The sequence below is a fragment of the Euprymna scolopes genome, chromosome 6 (assembly GCF_053919585.1).
Source record: "Euprymna scolopes isolate OS-2025 chromosome 6, ASM5391958v1, whole genome shotgun sequence".
In the NCBI taxonomy this organism is placed as follows: domain Eukaryota; kingdom Metazoa; phylum Mollusca; class Cephalopoda; order Sepiida; family Sepiolidae; genus Euprymna; species Euprymna scolopes.
The window spans coordinates 45525446-45545348 of NC_136487.1; the positions used below are offsets into that span (position 1 = coordinate 45525446).

General features: G+C 36.0%; 1 protein-coding gene across 4 annotated transcripts in view; it reads right to left on the reverse strand.

The window, feature by feature from the left end:
* LOC145277627 (uncharacterized) overlaps positions 1-19903 on the reverse strand; it is a 171076-nt gene that overhangs the window by 38142 nt on the left and 113031 nt on the right. For all 4 annotated transcript variants that reach the window (XM_080129183.1, XM_080129182.1, XM_080129185.1 and 1 more), the window contains 4 exons: positions 17741-17891; positions 14442-14558; positions 11630-11778; positions 10260-10350 (listed from right to left, as the gene is read on the reverse strand). In XM_080129183.1, the coding sequence (XP_079985309.1) occupies positions 10260-10350; positions 11630-11778; positions 14442-14558; positions 17741-17891 (508 nt within the window). The remainder of the gene's footprint in view (positions 1-10259; positions 10351-11629; positions 11779-14441; positions 14559-17740; positions 17892-19903) is intronic.

Consider the following 19903-nt stretch of genomic DNA (forward strand, 5'->3'; position numbering starts at 1 on the left):
CTATCCTTGGACCTCTATTGTTCCTGATATTCATAAATGACCTCCCCGACAACATTGCCTCTGAGATGGGTATATATGCTGATGACACTACACTCTATGGCAGACACGACAGGAAGACGAATGAACACATTTCTAAAGAAATGGCAGAAACACTAGAGGAAGACCTCCAATCTGTAGTGGAATGGGGACAAAAGTGGTTGGTCGCGTTCCATGCTGCCAAGACTAAACTAGTTTCATTCAATAATTACAAGAAACCTTCTCTACCACCCATAGCAATGGCCAACGACTCTTTATCTGAGAGTCCATCTTTCAAACTCCTTGGCCTAACGTTCATAGGAAACATGAGTTGGAACAATTACATTGAAGGCATTGCCAGGGCCGCTGCAAGAAAGGTAGGCTCTCTCTACCGTGCTAGAAAACTACTAACACCCGAAAGTATCCTGTACCTCTATAAGGCCACCATTCGCCCATGTATGGAGTATTGCTGCCACATCTGGGCTGGTGCATCTGCTACTAGTCTCTCGCTCCTTGACAAGGTTCAAAAGAGAGTCGCAAACCTGATAGGCCCTGAACTGGCATCTAAGCTTCAGCCTCTGTCCCATCGACGAAATGTTGCATCCCTCTGCCTTTTCTACAAGTATTTTAGTGGTGAATGCTCTGACGAACTGCAATCACTTGTGCCCCCACGACGCGAGCACCCTCGACAAACCCGACAGGCTACTAGATCCCACCCCCACACTGTAGAGATCCCTAGATGTAAAAGATCTTTTTACTCCAATAGTTTCTTCCCCAGAACCGCAAGACTCTGGAATTCCATTCCAGGTCCCTGCTTCCCCAACAGTACTGACGTGCAGAAGTTCAAGTGTAACGTGAACCGACCTTGCTGCCCAAATCCCTACATAGTACCCCAGTAGTTGTTTCCCCTGATAGTAGCCCCCTACACCAAAGTGGCATTTTGCCTTGTTTGGGGTGAAAATGTAATAAAAAAAAAAAAAAAAAAAAAAAAAAGTAAGGCAAACAGAAACAAATTGCTACTTTACAGCAATACGCACGGTATTAAGGTACACCTATACACACACATGTACAATGCCACTCTCATACGTATATTGCTTATATACACGCATATTCATACTGTGAACATATTGATGGACACATTTCTAATCCTTGTGATTACTAACTCAACGTTTTTTACCAAATACATTCTCGTATTGTATTCTTATCTTTTGTATAAAAATGTTTTGTTATGAAATTTCATTTTTCTCAATTTTTGCATTTATAAAACTCTTTATATCTTAGGTAGCACTTGCCACCTGGTGACCCTTCAGTTCTTTACGTTTTATTTATTTTCATTGTTTTATGCACGCACGTCTGTGTATATCCTTCATTTTCTTCCTTCACTAAAATAATAACATTTATACCCGATTCTTCTTAAATGTTGATGTGATTCTTGGCCATACTCAAAGCCGCTATCGTCATCAAAAATGGCTTCTACCAAAGGCAGGAACCATGCCACAGAAAAAAAAGAGAATCAAAAGATTTCATAAGCAACAAAAATGTAAGCAACGAAATTTCTAACAGATTCACACTCACTTAACACAAATCCGGGAGGTGGAGGTGGTAAAGTGGATAATGATGTGAACTGGAAATCTGGGTGTGTCAAGTTCGAATCCTGTTTGTTCCACAAAAACATTTTCAGTTAGAGATGTTGGCAACCTTCATGTAGTTCCTCTCGTAAGTACCCAATATCCTTCTAGAAAGAATTCTTAATAGGAAGATATTAGGGAAACAAATACCAACAAAAACCATCATCATGAATGATGCTCATCAAACAAAGAACTTAAAGCACCACTTTTATTTATGGATGTGCACAACCTTCACATGATCTCTCCTGTAAGCACTTGATTCTTTCTAAATTCCAACAACAAAATCAAGCTGGTTAAATAAGTTGTACAATGCTGATTCTTAGTGTTGTAACATGGCTCAAACACTTAACTACAGGTCACATATATTTAAGCAGAGTGAAATTGATTGGAATCAGTTGTTACCACATATCGAGGCCTGGAAGTTATTCAAGGATAAGGATTAATGTGTGTATAGTAGGTATTGGGACAGTAACATAGTAATCATTTGTGGTGGAAATTTGGTACGATTAGATTATTTATGATGAAGGGGTCAATAAGAATTTGTTTATGTTGAACTTGAAGATGACAATATTGTAATAAGCTGGAAAGCAGACCAGTGGAGCAGTTCCACACACGGGCAGTTCTAGGAAAGAAGCTTTGTTCATGGAATCCACATTTAGGTTTAGGCACCAATAGAGAGTGGAGGAATTTATTGATAGTGATTTTAGCTGGACAAGTGATTTTTTTGTTGTTTTTTTACAAAGGAGTCACCACTTATCAAGTCCCGGATTCCACTCGAGGATAAGGGTTAACAAGTGTAGATTAGTAAATGGGAAAATGTAGTAATCGTTAGTAGTGGAAATTTGGTAAATTGGATTTCTTGAGAGGATGATTGCTCATCTAGAATTTGTTTTCGTTGGACTTGAAGACGACCATATTGTAGTCAGTTGGAAAGCAGGAAAACAGAACAGAGTTTCACAGTGTGCAGTTTAGGTTTAGGCACAGATAAAGAGTGGAAAAATTATTTATAGTGGTTTCAGCTAGACGAATGTTTTTCGTGAAAGTCAGGCCGGGGTGGGGGCATAGATTGGAGCTCAGACGAGCACTTGCCATGAAAATAGCGATAAAGCAGAGACAGTTGTTGCTATCTAACACTGAATTCTATTATTGTACCTTAGAGAATAACTCGATTGTGTATTTAATATTTGTGTATCGTTTTGCAGTTGACAATACAACACATGCAAATTTACTTTTACTTTAAAAACACTGTATCATGATGGACAATACATATTATAAAATTTAAATCATACGTTTTAAAACCACTAGGAGAGACAGAAACAAATAAGGCACTACACCAAAAATTTAATATAAACAGAGCAAAGAACTTGAATAGACAGACAGACAGACAGACAAAGAGACACTTTGACAGCCACTCATCACTTGCCTCCTAGCTTTGGCCAATGAAAATACCACTAGCATCATAACAAACCAGATCAAACAATGATGATAATCACACACGCACACATATGCACACGCGCGCACACGCACGCACACACACACACACACACACACACACACACACACACGCACACACACACTGTCTCAAACCAACAGTATTTTCAATAAAATGAACTTTACATATGCACACATACTGGTTTGTGCACCGCAGCTATTTTCTTGCATCCATATACAAATGATTTTTTTACACAGACATCCAAACAAACAGTTGAAGAATTAATGTTTTCATGACATTTTGTAAACTTGTGCGCACACACACACACACACACACACACATACACACACACACACACACACACACACACACACACATATATATACAGTGCATCACAAAAGTGAGTAAACCCCTCACATTTCTTCAAATATTTAAGCATATCTCTTCAACACTAAAAATATGATTTTTTTACATTTTTTTTTTTTTTTTTACATAGTCGTCACCACATTATCAAGGCCAAGAGGCCACTCAAGGATAAGGGTTAAAGAGTGTACAGTAGAAATTGGACAATATAGTAATCATTAGTAATGAAAATTTGGTAAATTTGATAACTTATATGGAACGGCTCATCAAGAACTTATTTACGTTAGACTTGAAGACAACCATATTGTAGTCAGCCGGAAAGCAGGAAAACGGAAGACAATTCCACAGGCGTGCAGTTCTAAGAAAGAAGCTTTGTTCATGGAATCTACGTTTAGGTTTAGGCACAGATAAAGAGTGGGGGGAATTATTGATAGTGTTTACAGCTAGACGAGTGTTTCTTGTGAAAGTTTTGCGAGGGGGGACCATAGATTGAAGCTCAGTCGAACACTTTCCATGAAAATAACGATACATCAGAGACAAACTCGCAACATCTATTCTGTGAGGTAGAGGTTGCAATCTATTGTTAATCTATTTTCTCCTCAAAATAACTCAAAATATACCCATTAAAAGCTAAATCCACGGCAACAAAAGTGAGTACACCCCTTACGAAAAGTTGTCAATATTAACATACATGTCATGCCTACAGGAACATGGTCGTAGGAATGTCATGGTCTAGAGCTGCATGAGTGCTGCAGGTATTGGAAAGTTACATTTCACTGAGGGAAACATGAACTCCAACATGTACTGTCAAATACTGCAGCAGAGTATGATCCCCTCCCTCGAGAAACTGGGTCGCAGAGCAGTGTTCCAGCATGACAATGACTCAAAACACACATTCAAGACAACCACTGCTTTACTGAAGAGGTTGAGGGTAAAGGTGGTGGAAGGGCCAAGCATGTCTCCAGACTTGAACCAAATAGAACATCTTTAGGGCATCCTCAAGCAGAAGGTGGATGTGCGCAAAGTCAAATATCCGCCAGCTCTGTAACGTCATAATTGAAGAGTGGAAAAGCATTCCAGTGGCTATATGTGAAACTCTGGTAAACTCCATGTCTAGGAAAGTAAAGGCAGTTTTGGATAATGATGGTGGCCACACAAAATATTGAGAGTTGACATGCATGTTAATATTGACAACTTTTCGTAAGGAGTGTATTCCCTTTTGTGATAAACTGTGTGTGTGTACATATATATATATATATATGAATAGACATTCCGACAAGTTATTTACGGGCGTCAATTCCATGGTCGAGTGGGAGAACTGCCGACTGTCAGCACGACGGTTTTAGGTTCAATCCTTGGCTTGGAAGAGATGCTAGTCTAGCGGCACTGATGAGTTGTGATACAACGAAACAGGACTGTATGCCGATGACTACAAATATATATATATATATATATATATATATATATATTCCCTAGTACAGATGGTTATGTTTCCAACCCGTTTCCCAGACCAGCAAGAACAACATGCATCACTTCTAGATCTGTTTCTGACCACAGTTCCCGATGACTGTGTAACGAATGCCCACAGCCCTCTTGGGAACACCGATCATGTGGTGGTAATGGTTGAAATCGCCCTAAACTCTAGAGCCAAAACTGAAGAGCCACTGCTCAAAACAACGATATATTATAAAAAGGCTGACTGGGAAACCATCAGGGATCTCATCAGGGACGCCCCATGGCAAAATATATTTTCACTTCCTGCTGAACATTGCGCAAATGAAACCACTGAATGGTTCAAAATGGCAATTGAAGCACATGTTCCCAGGCGGAAATTTTATAGCAAGCCCCACTCTCCACAATGGTTTACTTCAACTTGTGCAGCTGCCATAGCACAAAGGCAGCATGCGTACCGCAAATTTAACCGACATAAGTCCAGTTCAAACAGGCAGAAGTATATAGAAGCCAGAAGTAAGTGTAAGAAAAAATAGTGACAGCTAAGAGAGAATTTACTGAAACCACCAAAAAACGCATCAAAGCACAGAAATTAGGAACTCGTGACTTCTGGAAAATCTACAACAGTGTAGTAAATAATGGGCAATCAACAATTCCCCCCACTATCCAACAATCATGATGTTGTTTGCTCAGCAACCGAGAAGGCTAATATGCTTGCCAGTCGGTTTGCCTCCAACTCCACACTGGACCCTGCTAACCACCCCCTCCCTGACTTTGCGGACAGATGCCACACTAGATGATCTGAAAATTAACCCTTCTCAGGTGCATGCTATCATAAAAAATTTTGACACTTCAAAAGCATGTGGACCTGATCTCATCCCAGCTGTGCTATTAAAAATGTGCTCTGCTGAAGTAGCTCCAGTTCTCTCCAAACTTTACAACAAATGTCTTAATGAATCTTGTTTTCCTGCCTGCTGGAAAACTGCGTCTGTGGTACCAGTTTTCAAGAATTCTGGTGAAAGAACTGACCCAGTAAATTATAGCCTCATTATCCTCCTCTCACTTATCGCCAAAATATTTGAGTCCATAATTAACCAAGCTCTAGTCCATCACTTTACAGATGCTAAACTTCTGACTGACAATCAATATAGATTTAGGCAAGTCCATTCCACAGCAGACATCCTAACTGTAATCTCTGAGCATATATACCATTCACTTGACAAAGCAGGGGAGGGTAGAGCAGTAGCTCTAGATATATCTAAGGCTTTTGACAGGGTATGGCATGAAGGTCTTCTCAAGAAAATCAGATCATACAGTATCACTGGAAGAATACATAACATAATTAAATCCTTCTTAGATAAGAGAAAAATCCAGGTTGTCTTTGACGGTCATACATCTAAACAATATGATATAAATGCGGGAGTACCTCAGGGGTCTATCCTTGGACTTCTGTTATTCCTAATATTCATAAATGACCTCCCTGACAAAATTGTCTGTGAGATGGGTACCTATGCTGATGACACGACGCTCTATAACAGACATGACAGGAAAACAAATGAACACATATCTAAAGAAATGGCAGAAACACTAGAGCATGACCTCCGATCCGTAGTGGAATGAGGACAAAAATGGATGGTCACATTCAATGCTGCCAAGACTAAACTTGTTTCCTTCAATAACTACAAGAAACCTTCCCTCCCATCAATAGCAATGGCCAATGACTCTTTATCTGAAAGTACATCCTAACGTTCACAGGAAACAATTACATTGAGAGTATTGCCAGGACTGCTGCGAAGAAAGTGGGTTCTCTCTACCGTGCTAGAAAGCTACTAATGCCCAAAAGTATCCTATACCTCTATAAGGCCACCATTCGCTCATGTATGGAGTATTGTTGTCATATTTGAACTGATACATCTGCCACTAGTCTCTCACTCCTAGACAAGGTTCAAAAGAGAGTCGCCAATCTGATAGGCCCTGAACTGTCATGTAAGCTTCAGCCTCTGTCCCATCGACGAAACGTTGCATCCCTCTGCCTGTTCTACAAGTATTTTAATGGTGAATGCTCTGACGAACTTCAGACACTTGTGCCCCCACGACGTAGATACCCTCGACAAACCCAACAGGTAGCTAAATCCCACCTCCACACAGTAGAGATCCCTGGATGTAAAAGATCTTTCTACTCCAGTAGTTTCTTCCCCAGAACCGATAGACTCTGGAATTCCATTCCAGGTCCCTGCTTCCCTAACTGTACTGACATGCAGATGTTCAAGTATAACGTGAACCGACATCTTGCTGCCCAAATCCCAATATAGTGCCCCAGTAGTTGCTGCCCCTGATAGTAGCCCCCTACACCAAAGTGGTAATGTGCCTTGTTTGGGGTAAAAAAAAAAAAAAAAAAAAGATTGAAGGTTCAATCCTTAATGCAGACAACACTAAGAATATAAGTGAATTACTTAAGACTTCTATCCGGTCGTGACTGATGGAATGAAAGCATGCTACCCTTGTGGATTAAATAAAAGGGTTCTGCTAAAAATTTCATACAGATCTCAGAGTTAAACTGAAACATTTCTGAGTTTGACAAGATACACTTAAAGGAAGTCGGAGGTTACATCAGCTGAAAAACACTCAAGATAAGAATAGTGGTTCAAATAATCGAAATAATCCAAATTATCAATCCTCATCTTAAAAATTCAGAAAAAAAGTTGGATTACTTATGGGTAAAGTGCATGACGACATTATTTGCTGAGATAGGATTTGAATACGACCATGTTGTAATCTGTAGGCAAGTAGTCTTATGGTAATGTGTTTCACAAGTGGGAAGTTCTTTATCTAATAGCAGTTTATATTAAGTCTAGATAAAGTTGTAATTATATCCATTTATTGGCATTCATTACAAGTCACAAAACAAATGAGCTAAGTATTAAGAAGATATAGGCACTAAAACTCGTCTTCTTGGTCTGATATGATGGAAAAAGACATAAGACCACACTCTTAGTTGTTTATCTTTGCATATATTGATCATATCCTTGATATTTTTATATACACTGATATCCTTAATTATTTTTAGATATACTGATGTCCTTGTTTATTTTTACATATACTGATATCCTTAATTATTTTTAGATATATTGATATCCTTGTTTATTTTTAGATATACTGATATCCTTATTTATTTTTTACATATACTGATATCCGTAATTATTTTTAGATATACTGATATCCTTGTTTATTTTTAGATATACTGATATCCTTGTTTATTTTTACATATACTGATATCCTTGCTTATCCTTACATATACTAATATCCTTGTTTACATATAGTGATTTCCCTGATTATATTTACATATATTGATATTCTTGTTTATCTTTGCATATATTGAGATCCTTGCTTATATTTACATATACAAATGCCCTTGTTTATTTTAGATATGCTGATATTCTTGAATTTCTTTACATACACTGATATTCTTGTTTATTTTTACATGTACTGAAGTATCCTTTGGTATATTTAAATATACCATATATCATTGTTTATATTTACATAGGTTGATATACTTATTTATCCATACATATACTATACTAATATCTTTGTTTATTTTTACATATACCGAACGTATTATTGTTTACTTTTACATATATTAATGTTCTTGTTTATTTTTACATATACTAAATATATCCTTGTTTATCTTTACATATAGAGATACCCTTATTTATTTTTAAAAGTGACCGGTTAATGTGATCACAAAATATGTGCCCTCAGAGACAAAAAAATGTCCTCGGCTTTACTGATATATTTTTCCTGGAACTGGCAAAAAAATGATAATACCATTTATTGTGCGACACCTAAGCATAAATCTATACTGCCCATCATTAATAAAATTCTCTTAATTATTATTTTCTGCTATCCGTTTAACGACCTTTATTAAATGATCAAAGAGCTTCAGAAAATGTATTTACAACATCCAGAGCATTACCTTTGCCCTTCTAAAAAATGATAAAAAATTTTTCTATCAGTAGGAATCCGTTCATGTTTGATGATGAAAAAGGGGAGTCCATGTATAAATTTCTGTAAATAAATGGCCAGGTAGAATCAAATATGCATTTTATACATGCAATGCTATATATCTTTATGTTTGAGAATCTGACCGACTTTTCTTTATATATTAACTATAGCAGAGATTAATATGTATATATGCTTCTCAAGGCTGAAACTATCTTGCAATATTTTGGGGTATAATCACAACGATTTAGATAATTATATTTATAGCCAGGGATCATAATAACGAACCAATCAGATACCAGAATCGCTGTATAAAATATACCAAATCTCTTTGAAATTTTCAGTCATAGCTTGTCGTTTTGACATAAGAAAGAAACTCCGCTCTGCTGATCCTAACTGGATTAATCTTACCATTTTTTACTTGACATTCTTTACAATTAAAACTTTCTCCAACTGGATTGATTCTGCCAACTTTTGCTTGGGAAAACTACATTTAATCGTATTATTTAGATTCATCACACTACTGTTCTCATTTTAAATGTGATTTTCACAACGTTTTGGTCGATGTAACCTCCGACCTTCTTCGGGTGTATCTTGTCAGACTCGGGAATGTTTCTGTCAAATTCGGGAATTTGGACAGAATTTCAAACAGAACCCTTTATTTACTTTACAGGGGTAGCATGCTCTTGTTCCGTCAGCCATGACTGGATAGAAATTCTAAGTAATTCGCAATGGTATTTAATTTGCAATTGCGAATTACTTAGAACCTCTATCCAGTCATGGCTGACAGAACAAGAGCATGCTACTCACGTGTAATAAATAAAGGGTTCTGTTCGAAATTCCGTCCAAATTCCTTAATTAAATAGAAACATTCCTGAGTTCAACAAGATACACCTGAAGAAGGTTGGAAGTTACATCGACCGAAACGTTGTGAAAATCACACTCAAAATGAGAACAGCAGTCAAATGAATCCAAATGATACGAATAACCAATCCTCATCTCAAAAATTCAGAAACGTCAACTACATTTAATATTTGCAATCGGATAATTTTCTTCTCTCTATGATAGTTATTTCTTTCGCCACCCCTTTTTTGGACCATTTTTCTATTACAAGAATGGCTCTCCACTCAAGAAACTAAATATATATATTATCATTATCAACCAAATCGTTTGTTTCATGCAACAATATAAACTGTTGGAACTATTGGCATTTACAGAACAATAGTTCCAAGGAAAGTTCACGAAAACAAACAAAATAATCTTATAAAATATATATTTTTAAATATTTCTTATTGACAATTCATATTTGGCTTTGACTTAGTTTTAACAAAAGTTCAAGCAAATAAATAACCAAACCAGAAAAAACTTACTCATAGAAAAATCCTGCAGTAAAACTTCCTGTGAATGGCCATTAAGTTTTGCTCTGTTAACAGAGGCCTCCTGGGCATCAGTCCAATAGACCTGAAACCAAGCAAAGTATTAGATTTGGACAGGGAATATTTATTGTAGCCGTTACATAAGAGATCTATTTTGTTTATAAGCATAAGAACTATGAAACCAAGGTCAGAAAGTGGGAGTGAGAAGTTAACGTCCCTGAGCAGGGGCACTCTGACCTGCAAAAAAGTACCAGGAGAGTAAAGGCAGTTTGGGATAATGATGGTGGCCACACAAAATATTGACATGTTGTATGTTAACATTGACAACTTTTCATAAGGGGTGTACTCACTTTTGTTGCCGTGGATTTAGCTTTTAATTGCTATATTTTGAGTTATTTTGAAGGGATCATGAGGATTGTTCAAAAAATAAAGCCTCCTATTTTACATATACTGATGTCATTGTTTATCTTTACATATACTAATACCCTTGTTTACGTATAGTGATTTCCCTGGCATAGCCGTGTTTATTTTAGATATGGCCCCCAAAACATTTTTCGGCTTCAAGGTCATGTAGTCACTTGACGTTTCACAAGGTGCATGAATACATGGGGGACATTATAAATGACAAGAAATATTTTTCATGAAAAATTTCACCTTATTTAATAGTAAAAATATTGCTGTCAGTAAGTTTTGCTACACAAGTTCTATAATTGAAGACCCTCCTCCTCAAAAAAAAACGAATGAAAAGCATAAAATATGCTTTTGTAAACCGCTCGTGAAAACTTAATTTTTTTAGATCAATTTTAAGGGGTTAATACCATGCAAACTGTAAATTTGCGACATATTTGTGGCCAGCAACATCGAATATCCCTAAAAAAACAAATTAGTGGTCGGTGTTCTGTTGTACCAAAAGGTAATATTTACCTTTTAATCTATTTTAATAAATATTACTCTAAATACTGTTTTTAATTTGTGGTCTTGTCTTTACGTTCTTTTCTTTCGCTCAAGATTTTTTTGGAATTTACCCCTTCCCCCTTCGATAAACCTTACTTTTTTTGTGTATGTCAACGCCGGTGGTAGGGAGGGGGGATTCCAGTTACATGTGGCATAATTAGCCTTTTTTTGGCGTTTTTTCGTTATTGAAAAACAAAATGGCCACCATTAAAAATGATAGTGATTACGTTAGATACTGAATGTCTTCAAATACGGATAACTGCGTGTTTGTTCAAGAAATAAATGCGATATTCGTCCTTAGCGTACCCGAAAACCGTTTGAAGTCGACAAATTAAAGGTTTATGCTGAGGGGTCGGTAAACTAAAAATTTACCTGTTTTTGAATTCTAATAATACAATAATTATACGAACCATCATTTCTGTATAATCAAAGGCCACATCAATTGGTTGAGTTACAGGAAATATTGGAAGGGCATTAATTTCTACTTTCCAAAGATCCACCTGATAGATACGACGCAGACGTTGGTCAGCTACCAAAATAAATTCATCATAGACTATATCTACAAATTAAAAAATAAATAAATAAAAACAAAAACTTCATTTTAAAAATCTTCACATATCAAACAGAATTATCAAGAATTTTGGTCAAAAGTAAAAAAAAAATATCCCTTTAAATGCTATAATTATAAATAAACAAATGTAGTGAAAATATAATTTAAAAAATTATTTAAACATATTTCAAAATATCGTAGTTTTTCTTCCTTTTCTTTTTTTGTTTTTAATTGTTTAGTAAAAAAAAAAATTGTCAAAACAATAATCTGCCATAAAAAGAACTGAATATTTTCGGATATCAGTGTCAAAAAAAAATGTAAATAAATCAATAATTTCACTTAATATTGCTTTTAAATACCCGAAACCGTGTTTCATGGTAAACAACTGATGATCCCTTTAAGAACACTGGTACTATTGTTTGTTCATGTAAGTAAAACTATTCAGAGATACGGGAGATTGTTTTACTGACAAATCCAACGAAGGACATTGTTTTTTTATTAGTTTTAAAGAAACTTCCAAGACTCTCTCTCTCTCTCTCTCTCTCTCTATATATATATATATATATATATATATATATATATATATATATATATATATATATATATATATATATATATATAATCAGAGATTATTGTTTTCCAGAGGTTAAGTAACCAGTGAAGTTTAATGAGATAAATACAAGAGTGCTCGATACCGAAGTAGAGCCGGTTATACTCTTTATTTGTTTTTAAATAAGCAATAATATGTTGCTACACAATCATAAGCATGTTTCGGTCAGCTAGTTATCAGTAATTACAAAGAAGCAAACTTTACTTTCGTATAAGTTGTATCGCCTGAAGAGATCTCTAGTTACTGGTAACTAGCTGACCGAAACATGCTCAGGATTGTTTAGCAACATATTACTGCTTATGTAAAAACAAATAAAGAGTATATATATATATATATATATATATATATATATATATATATATATATGTGTGTGTGTGTGTGTGTGTGTGTGTGTGTGTATGTGTAGTTATCCACAGATGGACTGTTTCGCTGTATCGCAGCTCTTCAGTGCGGCTAGACTATCAACTACCTTAAGCCAGTGTTGAAACTCGGCTGTCAAGGCAACAGTCAGCGCTTCTAACCAGTATGCTATTTGGCTGCTGCTAAGATGGGTATGTGAATTAACAATGATCAAGCATTGTCCAAACGCCTAAGCTCCATTTGTTTACACAAAGAGCATTGCATTATATGCTCATGGCATATATGTAATTTTTCACATTTCTATTAACAAAATTGTTTGCTAAGTTAGTAGAGCACAGAAACTGGTTTTGAATCTTGCTACGTGTAGCTACAGTGACAGGTCCTAGGTGACGAAACAAGTGTCTGTGGATGATTATATATATATATATATATATATATATATATATATATATATATATATATATATATATATATATATATATATATACTTAAAGAACACCTGTCCCAGGGTGGATAAAATGAATTTCCTAGAATAGAAAACTTTGTGCTACTTTTATGCTGCTTCATGAAGATTAAAATTAAAATATAATGATACTAACTTTATGCCTAAAATCCTTATTCTAATTTTGATCAAAATCCATTACATGATTTCGATTCTAGAAAATGTCTAAAATTTAAGGCTTGAACGTGATGCGTTTAAATACATCCATATACCAATGAAAACAAAGTAACAATTAAAATAAACATTTATTGTTTGTGAACTTGATTGAATCCCCTATGAAATTGTGTCCATGAGAATGCATTAATGAAAACCTGATGAAATGATGTGTGTGTGTGTGTGTGTGTGTGTGTGTGTGTGTGTGTGTGTGTGTGTGTGTGTGTGTGTGTGTGTGTGTGTGTGTGTGTGTGTGTGTTTGCAAATAGAAAGGAAAGTTTTACATGCCGAATGTGTTTGTGTGGAGTGCACACATGCTGTTAGAGGTGTTTTCATAGTAATCATCAGACCAAGGGAAGAGAGAGAGAGAGAGAGAGAGAGAGAGAGAGAGACAGACAGACAGACAGACAGACAGACAGACAGACAGAGACACTCTGTGAAGTGTTGTTTGTCAAAAGCCAGTCCGAGGGAAGAGAGAGAGATAGTTTGATAAGGCGTGTCTGCTGAGGCCAGACTTAGGAAATTGAAATTCAGGGACTGTTGCTTAATTGGTGTCTAATGACTATGGGTATTATTTAATATCAATCTGGTATATTTGAATTATCAAATGAGAGGTTGTCCCCATATTATACCCTTAAATTCTCTTTAAAGTACTCCAATAAAACTGACATTTTGGGAATATTTATTAATTTATGTTTAATATCTATTTAAATTTCACAAAAATTGAAGGTATCTGAATTTTCAGGAGGGACTTGCAGCCCTCCCCCTTTATTATTTTTGCATTCACAATCAATGAATGATGTTTCTCATCAAGGGGAGATAAATTCTTTTTTTTGGATCGGACTCTATCCATTTAAAATTTATCTTTGGCTAGTTTTGACCTTGAAGTAGTACTTTTTTTTTAACTCCTTATATCAAGTAGATTTATGCTCTGTCTGAAACGATTTCCATAAAAAAGACATTTTTACATGTGACCACTAAATCGAAAAAGATAAAGATATTTTAATGGAAGACGAATTGAAATTACAAACACAAATGTCCTCATACCTGCTGTGCAGTGTCCATTTTCATGCAGACGAAATCCGATGGCGCAGGCGCAAGTGTGACCGTTTCTTTTTGGCAAGCAGAGATGCTGACACCCGCCATTATTCTTAACACACGAATCTTCAAAAAGAAAAATATATCCAATCAGAAAGATTTAGAGAGTAAAAAACGAGAGGTTGAAGCTTCAATCATTTCAAAATGGAGATTTTATGCCTACCGGTAAACAAAGCTCTTTTAGTTTGAAACACTGAGAATTATTGTATTCATTAATAATTAATGTCATAAGATACTGAGATAGATTTCACACTCTGTCGTTAATAGAATTATAGATGGCTCTGCTCTCAATGACAAATCGACTCTAAGACATCTTGGTCTTTCTTTTGCATCAAATCTTTCTTGAAGTTCATATATTAGTTCCATTGCTCTTTCTGTTTCTCACCAAATCGGTTCACTCTATCGTTCTAAACACTTTCTCACACCTGAGACTATTCTCTATCTCTACAAATCTATTATCAGACCATGTATGGAGAGCTGGTGTCATATTTGGGCTACTGAATCTCTGTCTCATTTAAAGGTTCTTGATAAAGTGCAGAAAGTGTAATTTGATTGGCCTCACTCTTTCTTTCTCATAGACGTAATGTTGCTAGTCTCAGTCTTTTATATGAATACTATTATGTCATACTATCTTCTCTGTAACCTCTCTCTCTCTCTCTCTCTCTCTCTCTCTCTCTCTCTCTCTCACACACACACACACACACAAAGATGATTTTGTTAGTGTCTATGTTTTTATAAATACTATATCACGTGTTCTACAGAATTGTCTGATCTATTCCTTGCCTCCATTGTTCCAGTTCGTTTGATTCATTGATCTAGTGGTTCCATCAAATTCTCTGTTCTAATACCTCATTGTAATACAGCTTCTAATTCCAGTAGATCCTTTCAAAGAACTGCAGGCTTCTGTAACTCTCTTTCTACTAACTACTTTCTTCCTACCTGCAGCCTTGGTCTTTTCAATACTAAGGTCAACAGGCATCTCCTGTTTTTATATCATCTTTTGTTCTTGGTGATTCCTTCCAAAAAGTGGCTTCATACCTTGTCTGGAGCGATTTCCATGAAAAAAAAAAAAGAAAACTACCAGAACTGTACAACTATGTTAAAGATGGGTTGTGTAACAAAAGTTAACCGTTCATACAGACTGATGAAATTTTACATTGCATGACAGACCTGCATCCCTTCTCTGCAACCTCTTTCTCAGACATGTGATGTTGTTAGTTTCAATCTGTTTATAAATACTATATGGCATGTATTCTTCAGAATCGTCTGATCTATTCCCTGCTTCCTTTGTTCCAGCTCGTTTCACTTGTTGGTTTAGTGGTCTCCATCAATTCACTGTTTTGATACCTATTCTAATACAGCTTCTTATTCCAGTAGCTTCTTTCCAAGAATTGCAAGGTTGTGGAACTCTTTTAATCCTCACTGGTTTCCTACTATCTACAGCCTTCGCTTTTTCAAGACTAAGGTCAATAGGCATTTGCTGTCTCTGTGATAATCAACTTTCGTTCTTGTTAGTTCCTAGTGCCTTGTCTCGAGCAATTTCCTAAAAATATGTATAGGTTTTAATATATTTATAAAAAAAAATGAATGCCTTTTACTTTATTAATTGCTGTGATGATTTTAAAACGCAAATAATAGTTTGATATCATTTCTATTTTTATTATTTTATTTTCATACATATAAGCAACAGCATTTTTATATAAATTTTATTTCAAAATCATTAAAAAAACTATAATCTTATTTTATGAATTTGTAAAATTATCAAATTTTTGCTAATATTTACTTAATACGCTTTATGACATACAAAATATGGGGTCATTTAGCTGGTCCCTATTTATTTGCCTCTCCTATTTATTTGTCTCTAACTCTGCAAAAGATAGAGTTAGAGACAATGTCAGATTTTAATGTGAGGAAAATCCAGCTCCTTACAGAAATGCAGTTTTTTGGGGTTTTTTTTTTGTTGTTTTTATTTTACAAGGGAGTTACCACTTATTAAAGCTCAAAGGCTAATCAACGATAAGTGTTATTGAACGCAAGGTGATAGTGTAGTAATTGTTAATGGTGTGGATCGGGCAGAATTTGATTATTTAAGAGGACGGTTCAACAAGAACTTGTTTACATTGGACTTGAAGGCCACAATATTGTAGTTGGCCGAGAAGCAGGCCAGCAGAACAGTGTCCCACAAGCGGGCAGTTCTAAGAAAGAAGCATTGTTCATGGAATCTGCATTTAGATTTAGGCACAGATAGAGAGTGGGGGAAATTGTTGATAGTGATTGTAGCTAGTCAAATGTATTTTGTGATGTCCTGCAAGGGAGGACCATAGATTGGAGCTCAGACGAGCACTTGCCAAAAAAAAACGATAGAGCAGATACAGGCACGTGGGAAAGAGGTTGCAAGAAGAGAAGGTTTTGAACTCTATCAAGGCAGGATAGGTGCATGGAACAGCTCCTGCCCAGATGTGGCAACAGTACTCCATTCTAGGACGTACTTGCCTCTTACAAAAATTAAAATGGCTCCGTCTAGAAGGATTTCTCCTTCACGGACTGACGACAGTAAGCATAAAGTATAATGTCAGAACAGATACTACTGTTTGCGTCTAGTCAAAAGGGCCAAAGATGAATTGAATGAATGTTTTTTAGAGGTTTTGAAGAGAATGATGATGAGTTTGAATACATGAATTACATACATTACCAATGAAAACAAAGTAACAACTCAAAAAAAAAAAAATATTTATTGTTTGTGAACTTGATTGGATCCCCTATGAAATTGTGTCCATGAGAATGTAATCATGATAGCCTGATGAAATGATGTCTCTGCATGTGTGTGTGTGTGTGTGTGTGTGTGTGTGTGTGTGTGTGTGTGTGTGTGTGTGTGAAAATAGAGAGGAAAGTCTTACATACCGAATAATGTGTTTGTGTGGAGCGCACACATGCTGTTAGAGGTGTTTTCATAGTAACCATCAGACCAAGAGAGAGAGAGAGAGAGAGAGAGAGAGAGAGAGAGAGAGAGAGAGAGAGAGAGGGTCTGTAAAGTGTTGTCAAAAAAACAGTCTCAGGGAAGAGAGAGATGATCTGTTGAGGTCAGATAAAAAAGAGAGAAAGAATCTTCCGTGCATCTCTTTTTATATCACAGATCATATCGCCCTCTAGAGAGAGAATTCAAGTCTGACACCCTCTGATGACTGTCTGTGTAAGTGTATTGGAAAAACTATTTTCAAGAATATTTGCTTCCAAAGCAAAATACTTACTTGATCCCTGAGGTTGGCTTTTGGCATGTAAAAAGACCATAGCCAGGGTTGGATCTCTTTCCTTCAGACTTTCAACCAAGGTTCCGTCATGTTTGTTGATTGTGTAAATACCCGTAGAGCCATAATGCCAGTCAGAATAGACAATATAATTCTGAAATCATAAAAGACAAACACTTAAAAAAAAAAGTTTATTATCGTTGTCATGATAACTAATTCCCTTTCTGGCATTTTAATAATAGATATCTTTCTTTCTTCTTCTTTTTTTTTTTTTTTTACTTCAGTTAGTTTGAATCTTTTCTTTCACTCAAACTTAATTTATTATAAGGTTAATTTATATCCTAGGACTCTTCTTAAGTATAGACGTAGTTTCTTTTATGGTTGCATTCTGTGCTTTTTAGTGATTGTTTGATTTTTTTTTTTTTTTTAATTATGCCAGTTGCTCCTATCACAACAGGTAGGGTGACCCGGGGTAATTCCATCCCCGGGAGAATTCCACTACCTATACAATTAAAGGGAAACAAATCTGTCAGTCTTGCTTGGTAGAGTGGCCTCCCTTTTTTTTTCTGCCAGTTGTCAGCCATTTTGAATTAGGTTTTTCTTACCTGCATTGCATACTATCGATTTTAATCAACCTATCAAGTAAGTACAACATTCGAACTTTTTTGGGAAGATATAAATGTGATACCTGGTTGTATTTTTACTCTCAAATAGATTCCATTAGGTGAAAACTCTTTGTTTCTTTCTTTGAAGCAATTGTTAACTTGTATTTGAGACTTACCATTGTTAACTATTGTTTTTTTATATAAAGCATACGTTTTTCAGAATAATGCGAAATTATGTGAAGAAGAGGGAGCCGTACACTAAAGAAAGAATACTGTATGCCATCAAGTCTGTAGAGAGTGATGAAATCGGCTACAAAAAGGCAGCATCCATCTTTCAAAGATTTCTTTGTGAAGAAAATTTCTCCAATGCTTGAACTAAAGCGAGAGCAGATAAAGAGAAAAGGAGTGGCCAGAGTGTATGGAGAGAACCTGACATCCACAAAATTCATTGAGAGGATAGTCCAAACAGCAGAATAAAGGCAATTAAAAAGAAGCAAGTATGAGCCTGGATTTGCAGGAAAAGAAAAAATGACATCAGTGACCATTCCTAGTGAAGATTCAGAGTCAGAATTTGACGATGACAGGGATGATCACTGGCGACTACCAAAGCGCTCGGCCCTTGACGACAGCAAGGAAGAAAAGGATGACAATCCCCTTATAATTAGCAACAGAAAACTCTTCCAAGACTTTTGAGCCAGAACAATATGTTTGGGAACAACATGAGAAGGGTTTCAAACGACGAGAGGAGGCAATGTTCCATTGATGGAGAATTAGACAAATGTTCTTTGGTGAAGAAGAGGAGTGTATATAATAACAACAGTCCATATAATAGACAGTCTGTAAACATTTAAGAAACATTTAACATGACAGCAACAACCGGGACGAATTCACATACCTGTTTCATCCAAAGACGACATCACACAAAGTTACATTTCATGTAACATTCATCCACACACCGTGTCAATATTTTGGAGATTACAACGTTTTGACCTCACATTTTGGATTTTGACCGAGGAGCGAGCGCCAACCAGACCTCAGCTGGACAAGCGCAAAGAGAACTGGGACCTTGGGGAAGCTGAGTGCCACTCAAATTCCAGTATAAACCAATGGCCACTACCAGCGAGAAGTCAATGGTAAGCGGTTGTTGCGATGATGCAAATTCATTTTCAAATGCTATCGAAGGAGGTGGAGAGAACTGGACGTCTGGGGAGACTTGTTGTCACTCAGCTTCCAGAGAACACCACAGGTTTCCAATCAGATCGTTTGTTGACTTGTGTGAAAGCTCCATGTGAGCCAATAATAATAATAATAATAATCTTCTTGCTCAAATAATTTGATAATACCCTTGGAATGCTAATATGCAAAACTGGCTTTTCAAATTCACATCTGACCTTGTGTCTAACCATCTGAAGAGGAGGTAAATATATACAAAGATCCTTAGTCTATCTGTAAAATATTATAAGGGTTCGAGCACTGATCATTCGATACTTCTGTTGAGTAGATATATGAACAAATAAATTGCCGATACAAAACACATTAAAGTTTGACACTCTCAACAAAA